Source organism: Phyllobates terribilis, unplaced genomic scaffold (genome assembly GCF_046119375.1).
Source record: "Phyllobates terribilis strain yellow unplaced genomic scaffold, ASM4611937v1 Scaffold_4__5_contigs__length_816908805, whole genome shotgun sequence".
Classification (NCBI taxonomy): Eukaryota; Metazoa; Chordata; class Amphibia; order Anura; family Dendrobatidae; genus Phyllobates; species Phyllobates terribilis.
In genome coordinates, this window is record NW_027362764.1 from 265,046,706 (window position 1) to 265,061,069 (window position 14,364).

Here is a 14,364-nt window from a genome sequence, read left to right on the forward strand (position 1 = left end):
AGCAGTGTTTCCCATAAGCCAGTCCTCTCGGTCCCCCACAGGTCATGTTTTCAGGATTTCCATAGTATTGCACAGATGAGAGAATTCCTGATGCCTTGATGATACGTCCATCACCTGTGTAACACTAAGGAAATCCTAGAAACATGACCTGTGGGGGGCCGTAAGGACTGGAGTTGGGGAAACACTGGGTTAAACAAACAGCAAAAAAGGAAATAGTTTAAGCTGGGTTCACTTAGTGTTTCCCCTACATTCAGTGGCTCCATCAGTGCGTATGTCTGAACCCCTGCAAAATGGGATTCATGCATATGCGCTGATGAGGCCATTGACTAAAATGATGCAGATGGAGTCAGTGTGCTCTGTTGTGCGTCATTTTCGGCAGTATTTGCCTAGTTGAGATGGGCTGCATCATTAGTCAGTGGCTCCATAGGCGCATACACACGAATCCCATAAGCTCCAACAGAGCCCCTGAACTAAATACCAAAAGCTATTTTACGTTTGCTGAATTTCCCCAGAAAATTCAATTTGAGGCATATTGATTTACAGCAAATTGAAAGTGCTAGAAAGCCTCCAATTGCCCTAAAAATATGTCTATGATACCCTGAGGTCTCCTATGACTGTATCCACAGCCTTAGACCTCATTCACACGTCTGTGTTACAAGTACGTGTTTTATCTGTTTTTCAAAGATAGAACACGTACGCATTATAATCAATGCTGTTATTCACATGACTGTGTTTTTTTACAGAGTCACGCATGTAAAGTACTAATACAACTCTATGGGTACATGAAAAACACGGACAGCACACAAATGGCATCCGTATGTTATCCGTTATCTGTCCGTGTTTTACATTGCAAAGGATAGGAGAAGCTTTTGTCATTTATTTATTTATACATGTGTGAAAAACATTGATGACACATTGATAGCAAAAATGGACACAAGGACCGTATACTGATGATAAAAAACACTGATAACACACTGACGAAACAATGATGACACAGGGATCCAAATCACTGATGACACCAGTAGCATTTTTTTGCGTATGTGACGTCTGAATGAGGCCTTAGTAATATCAAAGTGATCTCAGCATATATGACTACTAGATGGTGGCCCTATTCTAACGCATCGGGTATTCTAGAACATGTATGCGGCCGACCAGGCGCAATCAGCAGAGCGGTGTTTACATTTGGCGCCAAAATCGCTGATTGGTCGCGGACGTGAACCGTGTTAGTGAGGACCGGAGAGCGTGTTTAAATTTGGCGCCAAACTTGGCGCCAATCAGCAGACCGGTGTTTAAATTTGGGGCCAATGTCACTGATTTTCCGACGGTAGCCACATGGGGGTCAGCGGCGCCGCAGGTCGGGGTACTTATGCTGCTAGCAGCTGGGAGATGAGCGGCTAGCGCCGCTCATCTCCCGGCTGCATCGCCGCTGACCTCTGTGCGGAGCGGTGTTTAAACTTGGCGCCAATCAGCAGAGCGGTGTTTAAACTCAGCGCCAATCTCGCTGATTGGTGTTTAAATTTGGTGCCAAAATCGCTGATTGGTCGCGGCCGCCGGCCACGACCAATCAGCGAACCGTATTACTGAGGACCGGGCAGCGGCGCCGTCCCTCCTTTCACACTTGCCGTCGGGAGATCAGCGGGCCAAGCCGCTGATCTCCCGACGGTAGCCACATGGGGGTCAGCGGCGCCGCAGGTCGGAGTACTTATGCTGCTAGCAGCTGGGAGATGAGCGGCTAGCGCCGCTCATCTCCCGGCTACATCGCCGCTGACCTCTGTGCGGAGCGGTGTTTAAACTTGGCACCAATCTCGCTGATTGGTCGTGGCCGCCGGCCGCGACCAATCAGTGAACCGTATTACTGAGGACCAGGCAGCGGTGCCGTCCCTCCCTTCACACTTGCCGTCGGGAGATCAGCAGTCCCGCAGATGAGCCGCTAACGGCTGCCATATTTTTCTGAAATCCCGCGTCGCTGATTGGCCGCGGCCAGACCAATCTGCAACGCAGGATTTCCTGGACAGACAGACAGACAGACAGACGGGATAAGACGATTATATATATTAGATGGGTAAACAGATGGTAACCAGTAACACAGTGACTCTTCAATCGGTCTTCCTATCAATTAAATGTATATTATTCTCTTTTACTCACACACTAATCTTCTTCACTGTGGTGCTGTCACACACTATCAGTACAGTTTTTATGGCTATATGATTAACCACAAAATGGCTCCTGCATTCCCTGCTTCTGCTTTCATACAGGCTGTGATAGACCCTCCTGATTGGCTGTGCTATACCATGTGATGTAATAGCTGCAAGGCATTATGTGGAAGCCTGCTCGGCCGCACCCGCGGTCATGGGATTCTTCTCTGGCTGATGAAATGTGTAAAATGACGTGGAATCATGAAAATGAGGTTGAGCGCATTCCTAAAAATTCGACCCAAATTCAATTTGCATAGAATCGATTTACTTATTTCTAGTGTGGATAGACACCAACAATATACATACCTCTGATAGTCCATCACCAGCCTCTGATGGACTCTCCAGTCTTAGGATATGTGCACACTGAGCCTTTTTGCTGAGTTTTTGGTGCAGAAACAGAGAGGAAACTCTCCAAATGCTGCTGAAAAACCTGGAGTTTCTGCTTTTCATTGCAATACTGATGTTAGATGTTTTTTTTACTACTTTTTCCCAACAGAAACACGTTTCTTTTGTTCTATTTGATCACTGGACTGCTGCTATGAACAAAAGGGGGGCACAAAAAATGAAATAAAAGATAAGGCCGGAGATCCTAGCTGTGGATCTGGCTATTCTAGCTCCCAGCGATGAGGGGTTATCGCCAGTGACTGCTGTCAGCTACACGTCTCCCCTGCAGCAGCTGCTGTTTTCTTGATCTCCATTTTGCGGTGCTTATTATTATTTGATTTATGCTTTTCTATGTATTAAATAATAAAAACTGATGCGCCTACAAGTATGTATGACATTTTCAATTGTGGTTCTGGTAGTAAAAGTCCCTGAGAGGATGCACTGAGCATTCAGAGGTATATCCCTGTAGGCCACTAGTTGCATAACTATTCTTCATAGCGCCTGAGCCTGGGATTGGGGGGAGTCGGCCCCTGTAAAAGTTCAGCTCTAAAATGAATTCCCTTTTATTTGATGTGTGACGTAGTGCAGCTGTTGTCATGGAGACCGAGGTAGAGCTCTCCAGCACTCAGCCACTGCTGTCACCAGGAGAGGAACAATAGCCACAGGCTGAATGCGAGGACAGAGCCCGGCTCTCCGTCTGTCACTTGGAAATAAACCAGGAATTCTCATGCACTGCACCAAACCCATCGTCCACATGTCTGTATACAGCAAAATGCTGGACCGCTGGCAGAACTCAATCTAATGCGCCTCATCGTAAGCTCAGCTATCACAGCACCCTATCTCATACAGCACAGCCAGCAAGGAGCGACAAAATGCTGGAATCTATCTGCGTAACCGGTGAGTGAGAACACTGCCGTAGCCAAACAGCCCCTGTTCGAGGGCTTGGCGACAACCATTCACACACTTGCAGTTTTCTGTCTGCCGCTTTATCTACTGACTGTTGATGTGATGGCCGGAGCTCCTCGCCTGACGCAGTGCAGCAGAAGCGGCTCTGCCGGTGTGCTCGCTCCTGAGTATGCTGCTATTCACACACACCGCATCTCCTCTATACACTATAATCATTATGCAGATTTACAGCTTACACATTTATTTCTTATTTGTGTCATTTCTTATATTTTTATGCATTTTGTGTCAGTTGGTAAAATGTTACAGCTGAGCCCACCTCTGCTTTCTTTTCCTTAGTAACAGGGTTGTGCACTATTGGACAACTCCTTCATAACTACTAAAGTGCCCCATATAAAAGAGAAAAAATGTAAGAACAAGAACGCCACGTGCCTGGGGGGAGACTCAGCGCCAACATCGCTGGAAGGCCATGGCCCCACTATCAGTATTCGGTCAGTATTTTTTCTCAGGAGTGGGAGCCAAAACCAGGAGTGGGTGATAAACGCAGAATTGGTGACTTGTTTCTATTATACCTTTTCTCTGATTCTTCCTCACCTGGTTTTGGCTCCCACTCCTGAGAAAAAATACTGACCGAATACTGACCAAATACTGATAGTGGGGCCGTGGCCTTAAAGGGATTCTCCAGTGAAAACAAGTTATCACCAACCCACAGGATAAGTGATAACTGATAGATCGGTGGGGGTTCAACTGCTGAACCTAAATCAATTAACAGAACGGGGAGTTTTTAGCCCCGATGCCGCACTTTTTCCCCCATTAGAATGGTTCTGGTTTATATATACTGATGTAAAATACTGACCAAATACTGAACGTGTGAACGTGGCCTTAGTCTCAATGTATTATGGTGTTAAGACTATTTTACAGGGTTCCAAACTGGGATTTGTCCTTTTAACCCCTTCATGACCTGGCATTTTTCCATTTTTGCACTTTTGTTTTTTCCTCCCCTTGTTCCAAAAGCCATAACTTTTTTATTTTTCTGTCCCCTATGAGGGCTTGTTTTTTGTGGGACGAGTTGTACTTTTGAATGACATCATTCATTTTATCATGTTAAAGCATGGAAAAAAATCCAAGTGCGTTGAAATTGCAAAAAAAAATGCAATTCCACAATTGTTTTTTATTTACCATGTTCACTCTATGGAAAAACTGAAAGGGGCAGTATGATTCCCCAGGTCAGTATGAATGCACAGATACCAAAGATGTGAAGGTTTTTTTTTTATTTAAGTGGTGAAAAAAAAATTCAGAAATTTGTCCGAAATTTTTTTTCTTATGTCGCCATTTTCTGAGCCCCAGAACGTTTTCATTTTTGGGATATGAGGCTGGATGAGGGCTTATTTTTTGTGTCCTGAGCTGACATTTTTATTGATATGATTTTGGGGTAGATATGATGTTTTGATCTGCCACTATTTGCATTTTATTGCAAGGTTGTGGAGGCAGATCACAAAATATCAATTATTGAGGCCAAATAAAAAAACTGGCATTTTGATTTTTTTTATCGTTACGTCATTTACCGATCAGATTAATTTATTTTATATTTTGATAGATTGGACTTTTACAAACGCAGCAATACCAAATATGTACTTTTTTACTGTTGTATTTTTAATGGAGAAAAAGGAGGGTGATATAAACTTTATGTTTTTTAAATTTTTTTCATATTTTTAAATATTTTTTTTCTTACTTTTTACTGTATTGAATAGTAAAAAGAGTATTAGAGGACTTGAAGCTGCGATCGTTCAATCGCTTGGTCTATACATACAGTAGCACAATATACATGGCATATGCTATATGTATAGCAGAAGTCACGATCTACTATAGGTAGGATCATGATGACAGGCACGGGGGTCATCAGCAGACATCATCATCATCAGCTGTCATGACAACCCATCGACGCTCTGCGATCAAGTGACGAGCGCGCCAATGTATGGGATGAATGATGTGCTTCCTGTTGGCACATATTAAATCCCACTCTACCCATGGCTGTTAACCCCTTTACACCCTAGGATGGTTTGCACGTTAATGACCAGGCCAATTTTTACAATTCTGACCACTGTCACTTTATGAGGTAATTATTCTGGAACGCTTCAACGGATCCCACTGATTCTGAGATTGTTTTTTCGTGACATATTGTACTTCATGATAATGGTAAAATTTCTTCGACATCACTTGCGTTTATTTGTGAAAAAAATGGAAATTTGGCGAAAATTTTGAAAATTTTGCAATTTTCAAACTTTGAATTTCCATGCCCTTAAATCAGAGAGAGATGTCACACAAAATAGTTAATAAATAACATTTCCCACATGTCTACTTTACATCAGCACAATTTTGGAATAAAAATTTTTTTGTTAGGGAGCTAAAAGGGTTAAAAATTGACCAGCGATTTCTCATTTTTACAACAAAATTTACAAAACCATTTTTTAAGGACCACATCACATTTGAAGTGACTTTGAGGGGCCTTTATGACAGAAAATACCCAAAAATGACACCATTCTAAAAACTGCACCCCTTAAGGTGCTCAAAACCACATTGAAGAAGTTTATTAACCCTTCAGGTGCTTCACAGGAATTTTTGGAATGTGGAAGAAAACAATGAACATTTATTTTTTTCACAAAAATGTTACTTTAGACCCCAATTTTTTTATTTTTGCAAGGGTATCATTAAAAAATTAACCCAAAAATTTGTTGTGCAATTCCTCCTGAGCACGCTGATACCCCATATGTGGGGGAAAACCACTGTTTGGGTGCACGGCAGGGTTTGGAAGGGATGGAACGCCATTTGACTTTTTGAATGTAAAATTTGCTTGAATAATTAGCGGACGCCATGTTGCGTTTGGGGAGCCCCTGATGTGCCTAAACAGTGGAAACTCCCCACTAGTGACCCCATTTTGGAAACTAGACCCCCCTGGGAACTTATCTAGATGTGTGGTGAGCATCCTAAACCCCCAGGTGCTTCACAGAAGTTTATAACATTGAGCTGTAAAAATAAAATTTTCACATTTTTCCAACAAAAATGTTTTTCAACCAACAATTTTGCATTTTCATAAGAGTAACAAGAGAAATTGCACAATGCAATTTGTTGTGCAATTCCTAATGAGTAAGCCGATACCCCATATGTGGGGGAAAACCACTGTTTGGGCTCAAGGCAGGGTTCGGAAGGGAAGGAGCGCCATTTGACTTTTTGAATTAAAAGTTTACTTGAATAATTAGCGGACGCCATGTTACGTTTCGGGAGCCCCTGATGTGCCTAAACAGTGGAAACCCCCCACTAGTGACCCCATTTTGGAAACTAGACCCCCCAGGGAACTTATCTAGATGTGTGGTGAGCATCCTAAACCCCCAGGTGCTTCACAGAAGTTTATAACATTGAGCTGTAAAAATAAAATTTTCACATTTTTCCAACAAAAATGTTTTTCAGCCCCCAATTTTGCATTTTCATAAGGGTAACAGGAAAAATTGCACCATGAAATTTGTTGTGCAATTCCTCCTGAGTAAGCCAATACCCCATATTTGGGGGAAAACCACTGTTTGGACGCATGGCAGGCTTCGGGAGGGAAGGAGCGTCATTTGACTTTTTGAATGTAAAATTTACTTGAATAATTAGCGGACGCCATGTTGCGTTTGGGGAGCCCCTGATGTGCCTAAACAGTGAAAACTCCCCCCAAGTGACTCCATTTTGGAAACTAGACCCCCTAGGGAACTTATCTAGATGTGTGGTGAGCACCCTGAACCCCCAGGTGCTTCACAGAAGTTTATAACATTGAGCTGTAAAAATAAAATAGTGAACATTTTGAACCCAGAGGTACGACACAGAATTTGATAACATTAGGTCATCATATTGAATAAGTTGTCATTAGTCTTGAGTGCAAGTGCTCGCTACTTGAGTTTGCATCGGGTACTCGGGTATGCACCAAGTATCGCGACTGCTCAAGTGACATGCTCGAGTCCCGGCCCTGCATGTTTCACAGTTATTAGACACCCAAAAAAAACATGCAGGGATGGCTCGTGCTTGGCAGGCAATCCCCGCAAGTTTTTTTTGGCTGTATAACAGCTGCAAAACATTTGGGGCGGAGACTCGAGCATTTCACTCGAGCCCTGGCTATACTCCGTGCATATCTGAGCACCCGATACAAACTCAAGTAGCGAGCACTTGCGCTCAACATTAGTCGCCATATCGTCGTCATTTTTTTTTCTTTACTTCTGAAAAATTCCCAACCCCAACACAAGCCTAACCCTAGCCCAACCCTAACCCTAGCACAAGCCTAACCCTAGCACAACCCTAACCCTACCCCTAGCACAACCCTAACCCTAGCACAACCCTAACCCTTTTTTAGTTTATTTTTTTACACCATTCCTCATGCGGTATAAGTGATTGAACGACTTTATTCTTCGGGTCGGTGCAATTACAGCGATACTAGATTCATATTGTGTTTTTATGATTGACAGCTGTCACACATTAAAAAACCCTTTTTTTTGCAAAGACTAGTTTTTGCATCGCCATATTTTGAGAGCTATAATTTTTCCATATTGCATCTGACAGAGTCATGTGATGGCTTGTTTTTCGCAGGACAAGTTGACGTTTTTATTGGTACCATTTTCGGGCACGTGCAATTTTTTGATCGCTTTCTATTCCGATTTTTGGGAGGCAGAATATGCCATTCTACGTGTGGTAAAATTTATAAGGCAGCTTTATTCTTCAGGTCAGTATGTTTACAGCGGTACCACATTTATATTGTTTTTTTTATGTTTTGCCACTTTTACACAATAAAAACTATTTTATAGAAAAAATAATTGTTTTTGCATCGCTTTATTCTGAGAGATATAACTTTTTTATTTTTCGGATGATGGAGCTGTATGGCGGCTTGTTTTTTGCGGGACAAGATGATGTTTTCAGCGGAACATTTTTATTTACATTAGTCTTTTTGATCACGTATTATTCCATTTTTTTGTTTGGCGGTATGATGATAAAGCATCGTTTTTTGCTTCGTTTTTTTTTTTTTTGTTACCGTGTTTACTAAAGGGGTTAACTAGTGGGACAGTTTTATAGGTCAGGTCTTTCTGGACGCGGCAATACCAAATATGTGTACTTTTATTGGTTTATTTTTTTTTCATAATAAATAAATATTATGGGTTCAATATATTTTTATTTTTGGGGGATTATTTTTTTCATTTTTTTTAATATTTTTACAATTCTTTTTTTTTTTTTTTCAATTTACTTCACATTTTTTTTCTTTTACACATTGTCCCACTATGGGACTTTCACTTTTTGCAGCCTGATCGGCTGTATAGCACAGAGAGCAGCAGCTTCCTATGCCATGCAGCTTGTGAGCGTGGCACCCAAGAGCGATATTACTTTGGTCATGCACTGCGCATGACCAAAGTAACAACCTGCCTCCTGGTGACCCGGATGTTGTCATGACGACATCGGGTCATCATGACAACATCCGGAAGCCGCCACAGACATCGCTGGACGCCGGCAGGAGAGGTGAGTATAATGATCACCTCCCTCCTTGCCCACGCAATGCTGCGATCGACTTCGCAGCGGGGGTTAATGTGCAGGGAGCGGTGCGGGACCGCTCCCTGCACATAGCACCGGGTATCAGCTGTGACAATCAGCTGACACCTGGCGGCGATCTCGCCCGCACCGCTTGTGTGCGGGCGAAATCGCCAAGGCGTACTAATATGTATCAGGCCCATAAGGCCCAGGGCACAGATATGTATTAGTACGCCCTGGGCCAGAAACGGGTTGAAGGAACATGATGGCTGCTTGCAGATTAAGTGCGTGATTAGAACACAGCGTTTTGTACATAGCGAAATTACGCTGCATTCAAAACACTGCTATTCCTGATCGTTGGCACGTACCCTTAAAGGCGTTCTCTGGTGAAAACAAGTTATCACCAAGCTACAGGACAGGTGATAACTCATTGATCAGTGGTGGTCTGACTGCTGAAACCCACAGTGATTGGCAGAAAGTGAAACTTTTACGCCCATTAGATTGCAGTGGTAGTGTGTATGCCCGGCCGCTGTTCCATTCATTCCCCATGGGGCAGCAGAGAGCTGCATTTAGCTTTTTCTGGAAGCCCTGTAGTGACTGAATGGAGCCGTGGTCAGGATATCGCACAGCTGCTCCAGGATTGGGTGAAAAATACAGAAGTATACTTTTCCTGTGACTGTTCCACTCCTGATTAAATATTTCTTTATTACTGTCCACTTCTCATTTACTTGATTGTCTATGGTTTACTCTATCCCTATCAATGAAAGAGTAGAGGATGAGAGATGCATTAATTGTTCTAGCCTGATCTCATTTATATACCTGTCACTACCTTCTATTAGTTTTCATGAAGATGTACTCCTATTATGAGTAATATGATAGGTGCTCTTTTTCAGTGCCATACAAAGCACTTGTTAACATATTTATGTTATATTTATATGGTTGGTTATATTTGGCCCCCGAAACCAGAACCGCCACCCCTATATGGGGCTATTATTCTGTATGCAGGGCTATGTGGGGCCTATTATTCTATATGGAGGACTATGTGGGACCATTATACTGTATAGAGGACTATGTGGGGCCATTATTCTGTATGGAGGACTATGTGGGGCCATTATTCTGTGTGCAGGACTATGTGGGGCCCATTATTCTATATGGAGGACTATGTGGGCCCATTATACTGTATTGAGGACTATGTGGGGCCCATTATTCTGTATGGAGGACTATGTGGGGCCATTATTCTGTATGCAGGACTATGTGGGGCCCATTATTCTATATGGAGGACTATGTGGGGCCCATTATTCTATATGGAAGACTATATGGGCCCATTATTCTGTATTGAGGACTATATGGGTCCCATTATTCTGTATGGAGGACTATGTGGGGCCATTATACTGTATGGAGGTCTATGTGGGCCCATTATATTGTATGAAGTACTATATTGTGCCCATTATTCTGTATGCAGGACTATGTGGGGCCCATTATACTGTATGGAGGACTATGTGGGGCCATTATTCTGTATGGAGGACTTTTTGTGGGGCCCATTGTACTGTATACTGGTTGGCCCGCGACTTTGTTCAAGTTTTTCATTTTAGTCCTCTGTGTGTTTAAAGGGAACCTGTCATGTCCTATCTACTATGTAAACTTCCCCCATTGCATTGTTAGTGATGTAATTTGCATCACTAACACACTTTTTTCATTAAAATTGGTGCTAATATCATGAGTATAAAGCATTTTATAAACGTACATGATACCTGCTCATTTAGTCATAGGGGTATGATCCTCACATTCAGTCAGGGCTGGCACCGCCGAAGTATTTGAATTCTGCTCCCGGCTCACGCTGTAAGTATGGGGTGCTTGCGCAGTATAACATGGCCAGCAGAGCAAAGCTTGCAGCCAGGGGAGCCGCGCATGCGCTGTGACAAGCGGCTTACCGCGTGTGTGCAGTAAGGCTGTGTAGTTACCAGCTTCAATGCGCTGTAACAAGCGGCTCCCCGCACATGTGCAGTGAAGCTGTGAAGTTCCCAGCTTCACTGTGTGCGGATGGAGCCGCTGGTCACAGCGCATGCGCATTGAAGCTGGTAACTACACAGCCTTACTGCACACACGCGGTAAGCCACTTGTCACAGCGCATTCGCAGCTCCCAGCAATGCAAGCTTCTGGCTGGCCATGTGTTTTGCCAAGTTTTTAACACTCAGATTCGGATACGGCTTTAACCCCTTAAGGACCTTGGGATTTTCCGTTCATGCTTTTTCATTTTTTCTCCCCTTGTTCCCAGAGACATAGCGTTTTTATTTTTTGGTCAATATGCCCGTGTGAGGGGTTATTTTTTGTGGGACAAGTTGTACTTTTGAACAACATTAGTGGTTTTACCATATCGTGTATGGGAAAACAGAAAAAAAATTCCAAGTGCGGTGAAATTGCAAAAAAAAAGTGCAATACCACAGTTGTTTTTTTTTTTTTACCACGTTCACTGAATGTTAAAACTGACCTGCCATTCTTATTCTCCAGGTCATTACAAGTTTGAAGATACCAAACATGTATAGGCACTTTTTATTTAAGTGGTGAAAAAAAATCCAAAGTTTGCTAAAAAAAAAAAAATGGCACCATTTTCCGAGACCCGTAGCGTCTTCATTTTTGGGATCTAGGGCCAGGTGAGGGCTTATTTTTTGCGCGCCGAGCTGACATTTTTATTGATACCATTTTGGGGTAGATCCGATGTTTTGATCGCCCGTTATTGCATTTTATTGCACTGTTGCGGTGACCAAAAAACCTTAATTCTGGCGATTCTGAACGCGGCGATACCAAATATGTGTATGTGTTTTTTTTTATTATTATTATTTTATTTTGAATGGGGTGAAAGGGGGGTGATTTAAACTTTTTATATTTTTTTTATTTTTTTAATATTTTTAAAAACATTTTTTTTACACTTTCTGCTTGCTTCAATAGTTTCTATAGGAGACTAGAAGCAGCAGTTGTCTGATTGCTTCTACTGCATACAGGCAGTGAGCAGATTGCCTGTATGCAGTAGAAATGCTCATGTGCTATGAGCGCCCACCACTAGGTGGCGCTCATAGCAATCTTTACATGACAACCACAGGGGACTGCTACAGATCCCGGGTTGTCATGCCCACGCATCAGTGACCCAGTGACTGGGTCACCCATGGGCGGGGTTAATGCCGCTCTTCTGGCGCGGCGATGTTAAATGCCGCTGTCAGAGATTGACAGCAGCATTTAACTGGTTAACAGCCGTGGGTGGATCGCGATTCCACCCGCAGCTGTTGCAGGTCACATGTCAGCTGTATAAATCAGCTGACATGTGCCCGCTTCAGTGCGGGCTTAGCGCCGGAGCCCTCACTGAACCGGGGGATGATGGCCTGGGGCGTACTAATACGCCCCAGGCTTTAAACAGGTTACAGAAGGCAACCACTTGCGATGTAACACAATTTTGTTTATAATAGTTGATTTAAAAGATAAAATACATAATTAAAGGAATAGTATGATATGATGATATTTCATACACTTTTGTGTATGTTAACATACACAGGTTAAGTACATATACTCACGTCATCACCAAGGAGCTTTTAAAAATATCAGAGAAGCAATTTCACCAAGACAGAGAATCCCTGGAAGTCTCACAACACTTCATGGGCAGGTATCACAACACTACACATCAGTGTAGGTACAACTTATGGCTTCTCTCTTGGAATTATTTCTCTGGCCTTATATAATGAATGTACACTAGTAGGTCTAATTTACCCTACCCCCCCCCCCCCCCCCCCTCACAGCGGCCAGCTGTAGGAGAAAGGTGAATCAGATACAGGCTCTCACACAGACAATGGTGTGTAATAAACATACTCCATTTATAAGCTGTGAGGAATCAAGTGAGTAAACTAAACACAAAAGGTTATGTAAATCTTCATGTTTTACAATAACACTCAATAAACAGAAGATTATTTGTGGTAAATGTTTCAGACAATGTGAATAAGTGGCTCTCAAGATATTGTTACTATTGTCTTGTGTCTAAACATCAAGTAAATACAAAGTAAAGTAAAACAGAATGAGCCTTATCTATCTCTATATAATCAAACCAGAGCATCCAGTGCTGGTTTGAATACATTCTGTATATTTCAATATGGACTCAAAATAGCCATTTTTATATTCACACTACGCCATGTCATACTGCGCAAGCGTCCCATACTTCAGTGCGAGCCAAAAGCAGAATTCAAATGCGTGGGCGGTGCCAGCCCTGACTGAATGTGAGGATCTCACCCCTATGACTGAACGAGCAGGCATCATATAAGTTTATAAAATTCTTTATACTCATGATATGAGCACCGATTTTAATGAAAAAAGCGTGTTAGTGATGCACATTGCATCACTAACAACGCAATGGGGGCAGTTTACTTAGTAGATAGGACCTGACAGGTTCACTTTAAGTTTGACATCCCTGTTTTAGAGGATACATGCAGCTTTCTTCACTTTTCAGTGACTTCTTTTCCATCCCCAGCCCACGTAGTGAGAACTGAGAACTCTCTTTGAATATGGGTTAAATTCTGTTTACAGATCAGGTTACATGCTGCATCCCATAGAAGTCTATAGAGACATAATTAGGAGGAGGAGGGAGATGCTACTGGAGAGACCAAGTGATAGAGACACACAGACAGGGCCGGCGTCAGCACCCGGCGCACCCGGGCAAGTCCCGTGGCCCTGAGCAGGCGGGGGGCCCACTCGCGGTTGGGCACCCCGCCGGGCTATGGGCGGAGGAGAGCGGTGCCATCGCCCGCCCTTCTCCCTCGCTTGCTTAGGGCCCCGGCAGCCGGATACTTGCCTCTCCCTGTGCCTCCGCAGATCCACTGTCTTCCCGCTCTGCTCTCCCTGTGACGTCTCAGGTCAGGGGGTGCGGTGACGTCTTTCCACCACGCCCTCCCCTGAGCCATCACAGGCAGCACAGAGTGGGAAGACGCCGGTGACGCTGGAGTCCGGACCTGAGCAGCGGCAGCAGGTGAGGAGGAGTGATGTGAGTATTTGATTTTTTTTTTTAATGTATGGAGGCATGGGGCATAATATGGGGGGGTGGCATCCTGCATGGGGCATAATATGGGGGGGTGACATCCTGCATGGGGCATTATAAACAGGGGGGTGACATCCTGCATTGGACATTATATGGGGGGTGACATCCTGCATGGGGCATTATAAAGAGGGGGGGTGACATCCTGCATCGGGCACTATATGGGGGGGAAGGGACGTCCTGCATGGGGCATTATATGGGAGGGAGAAGTGACATCCTGCATGGGGCATTATATGGGGGGTGACATCCTGCATTGGGCATTATAAGGAGGGG

General features: G+C 43.5%; 1 protein-coding gene across 1 annotated transcript in view; it reads left to right on the plus strand.

The window, feature by feature from the left end:
• The first annotated feature begins 3,093 nt into the window (after positions 1-3,093).
• The window catches only part of MATCAP2 (microtubule associated tyrosine carboxypeptidase 2), a 34,879-nt gene continuing 23,608 nt past the window's right edge, over positions 3,094-14,364 (plus strand). Inside the window, exon 1 of the mRNA XM_073676603.1 lies at positions 3,094-3,476. Within this exon, the coding sequence (XP_073532704.1) occupies positions 3,452-3,476 (25 nt within the window). The 5' untranslated portion in view covers positions 3,094-3,451. The remainder of the gene's footprint in view (positions 3,477-14,364) is intronic.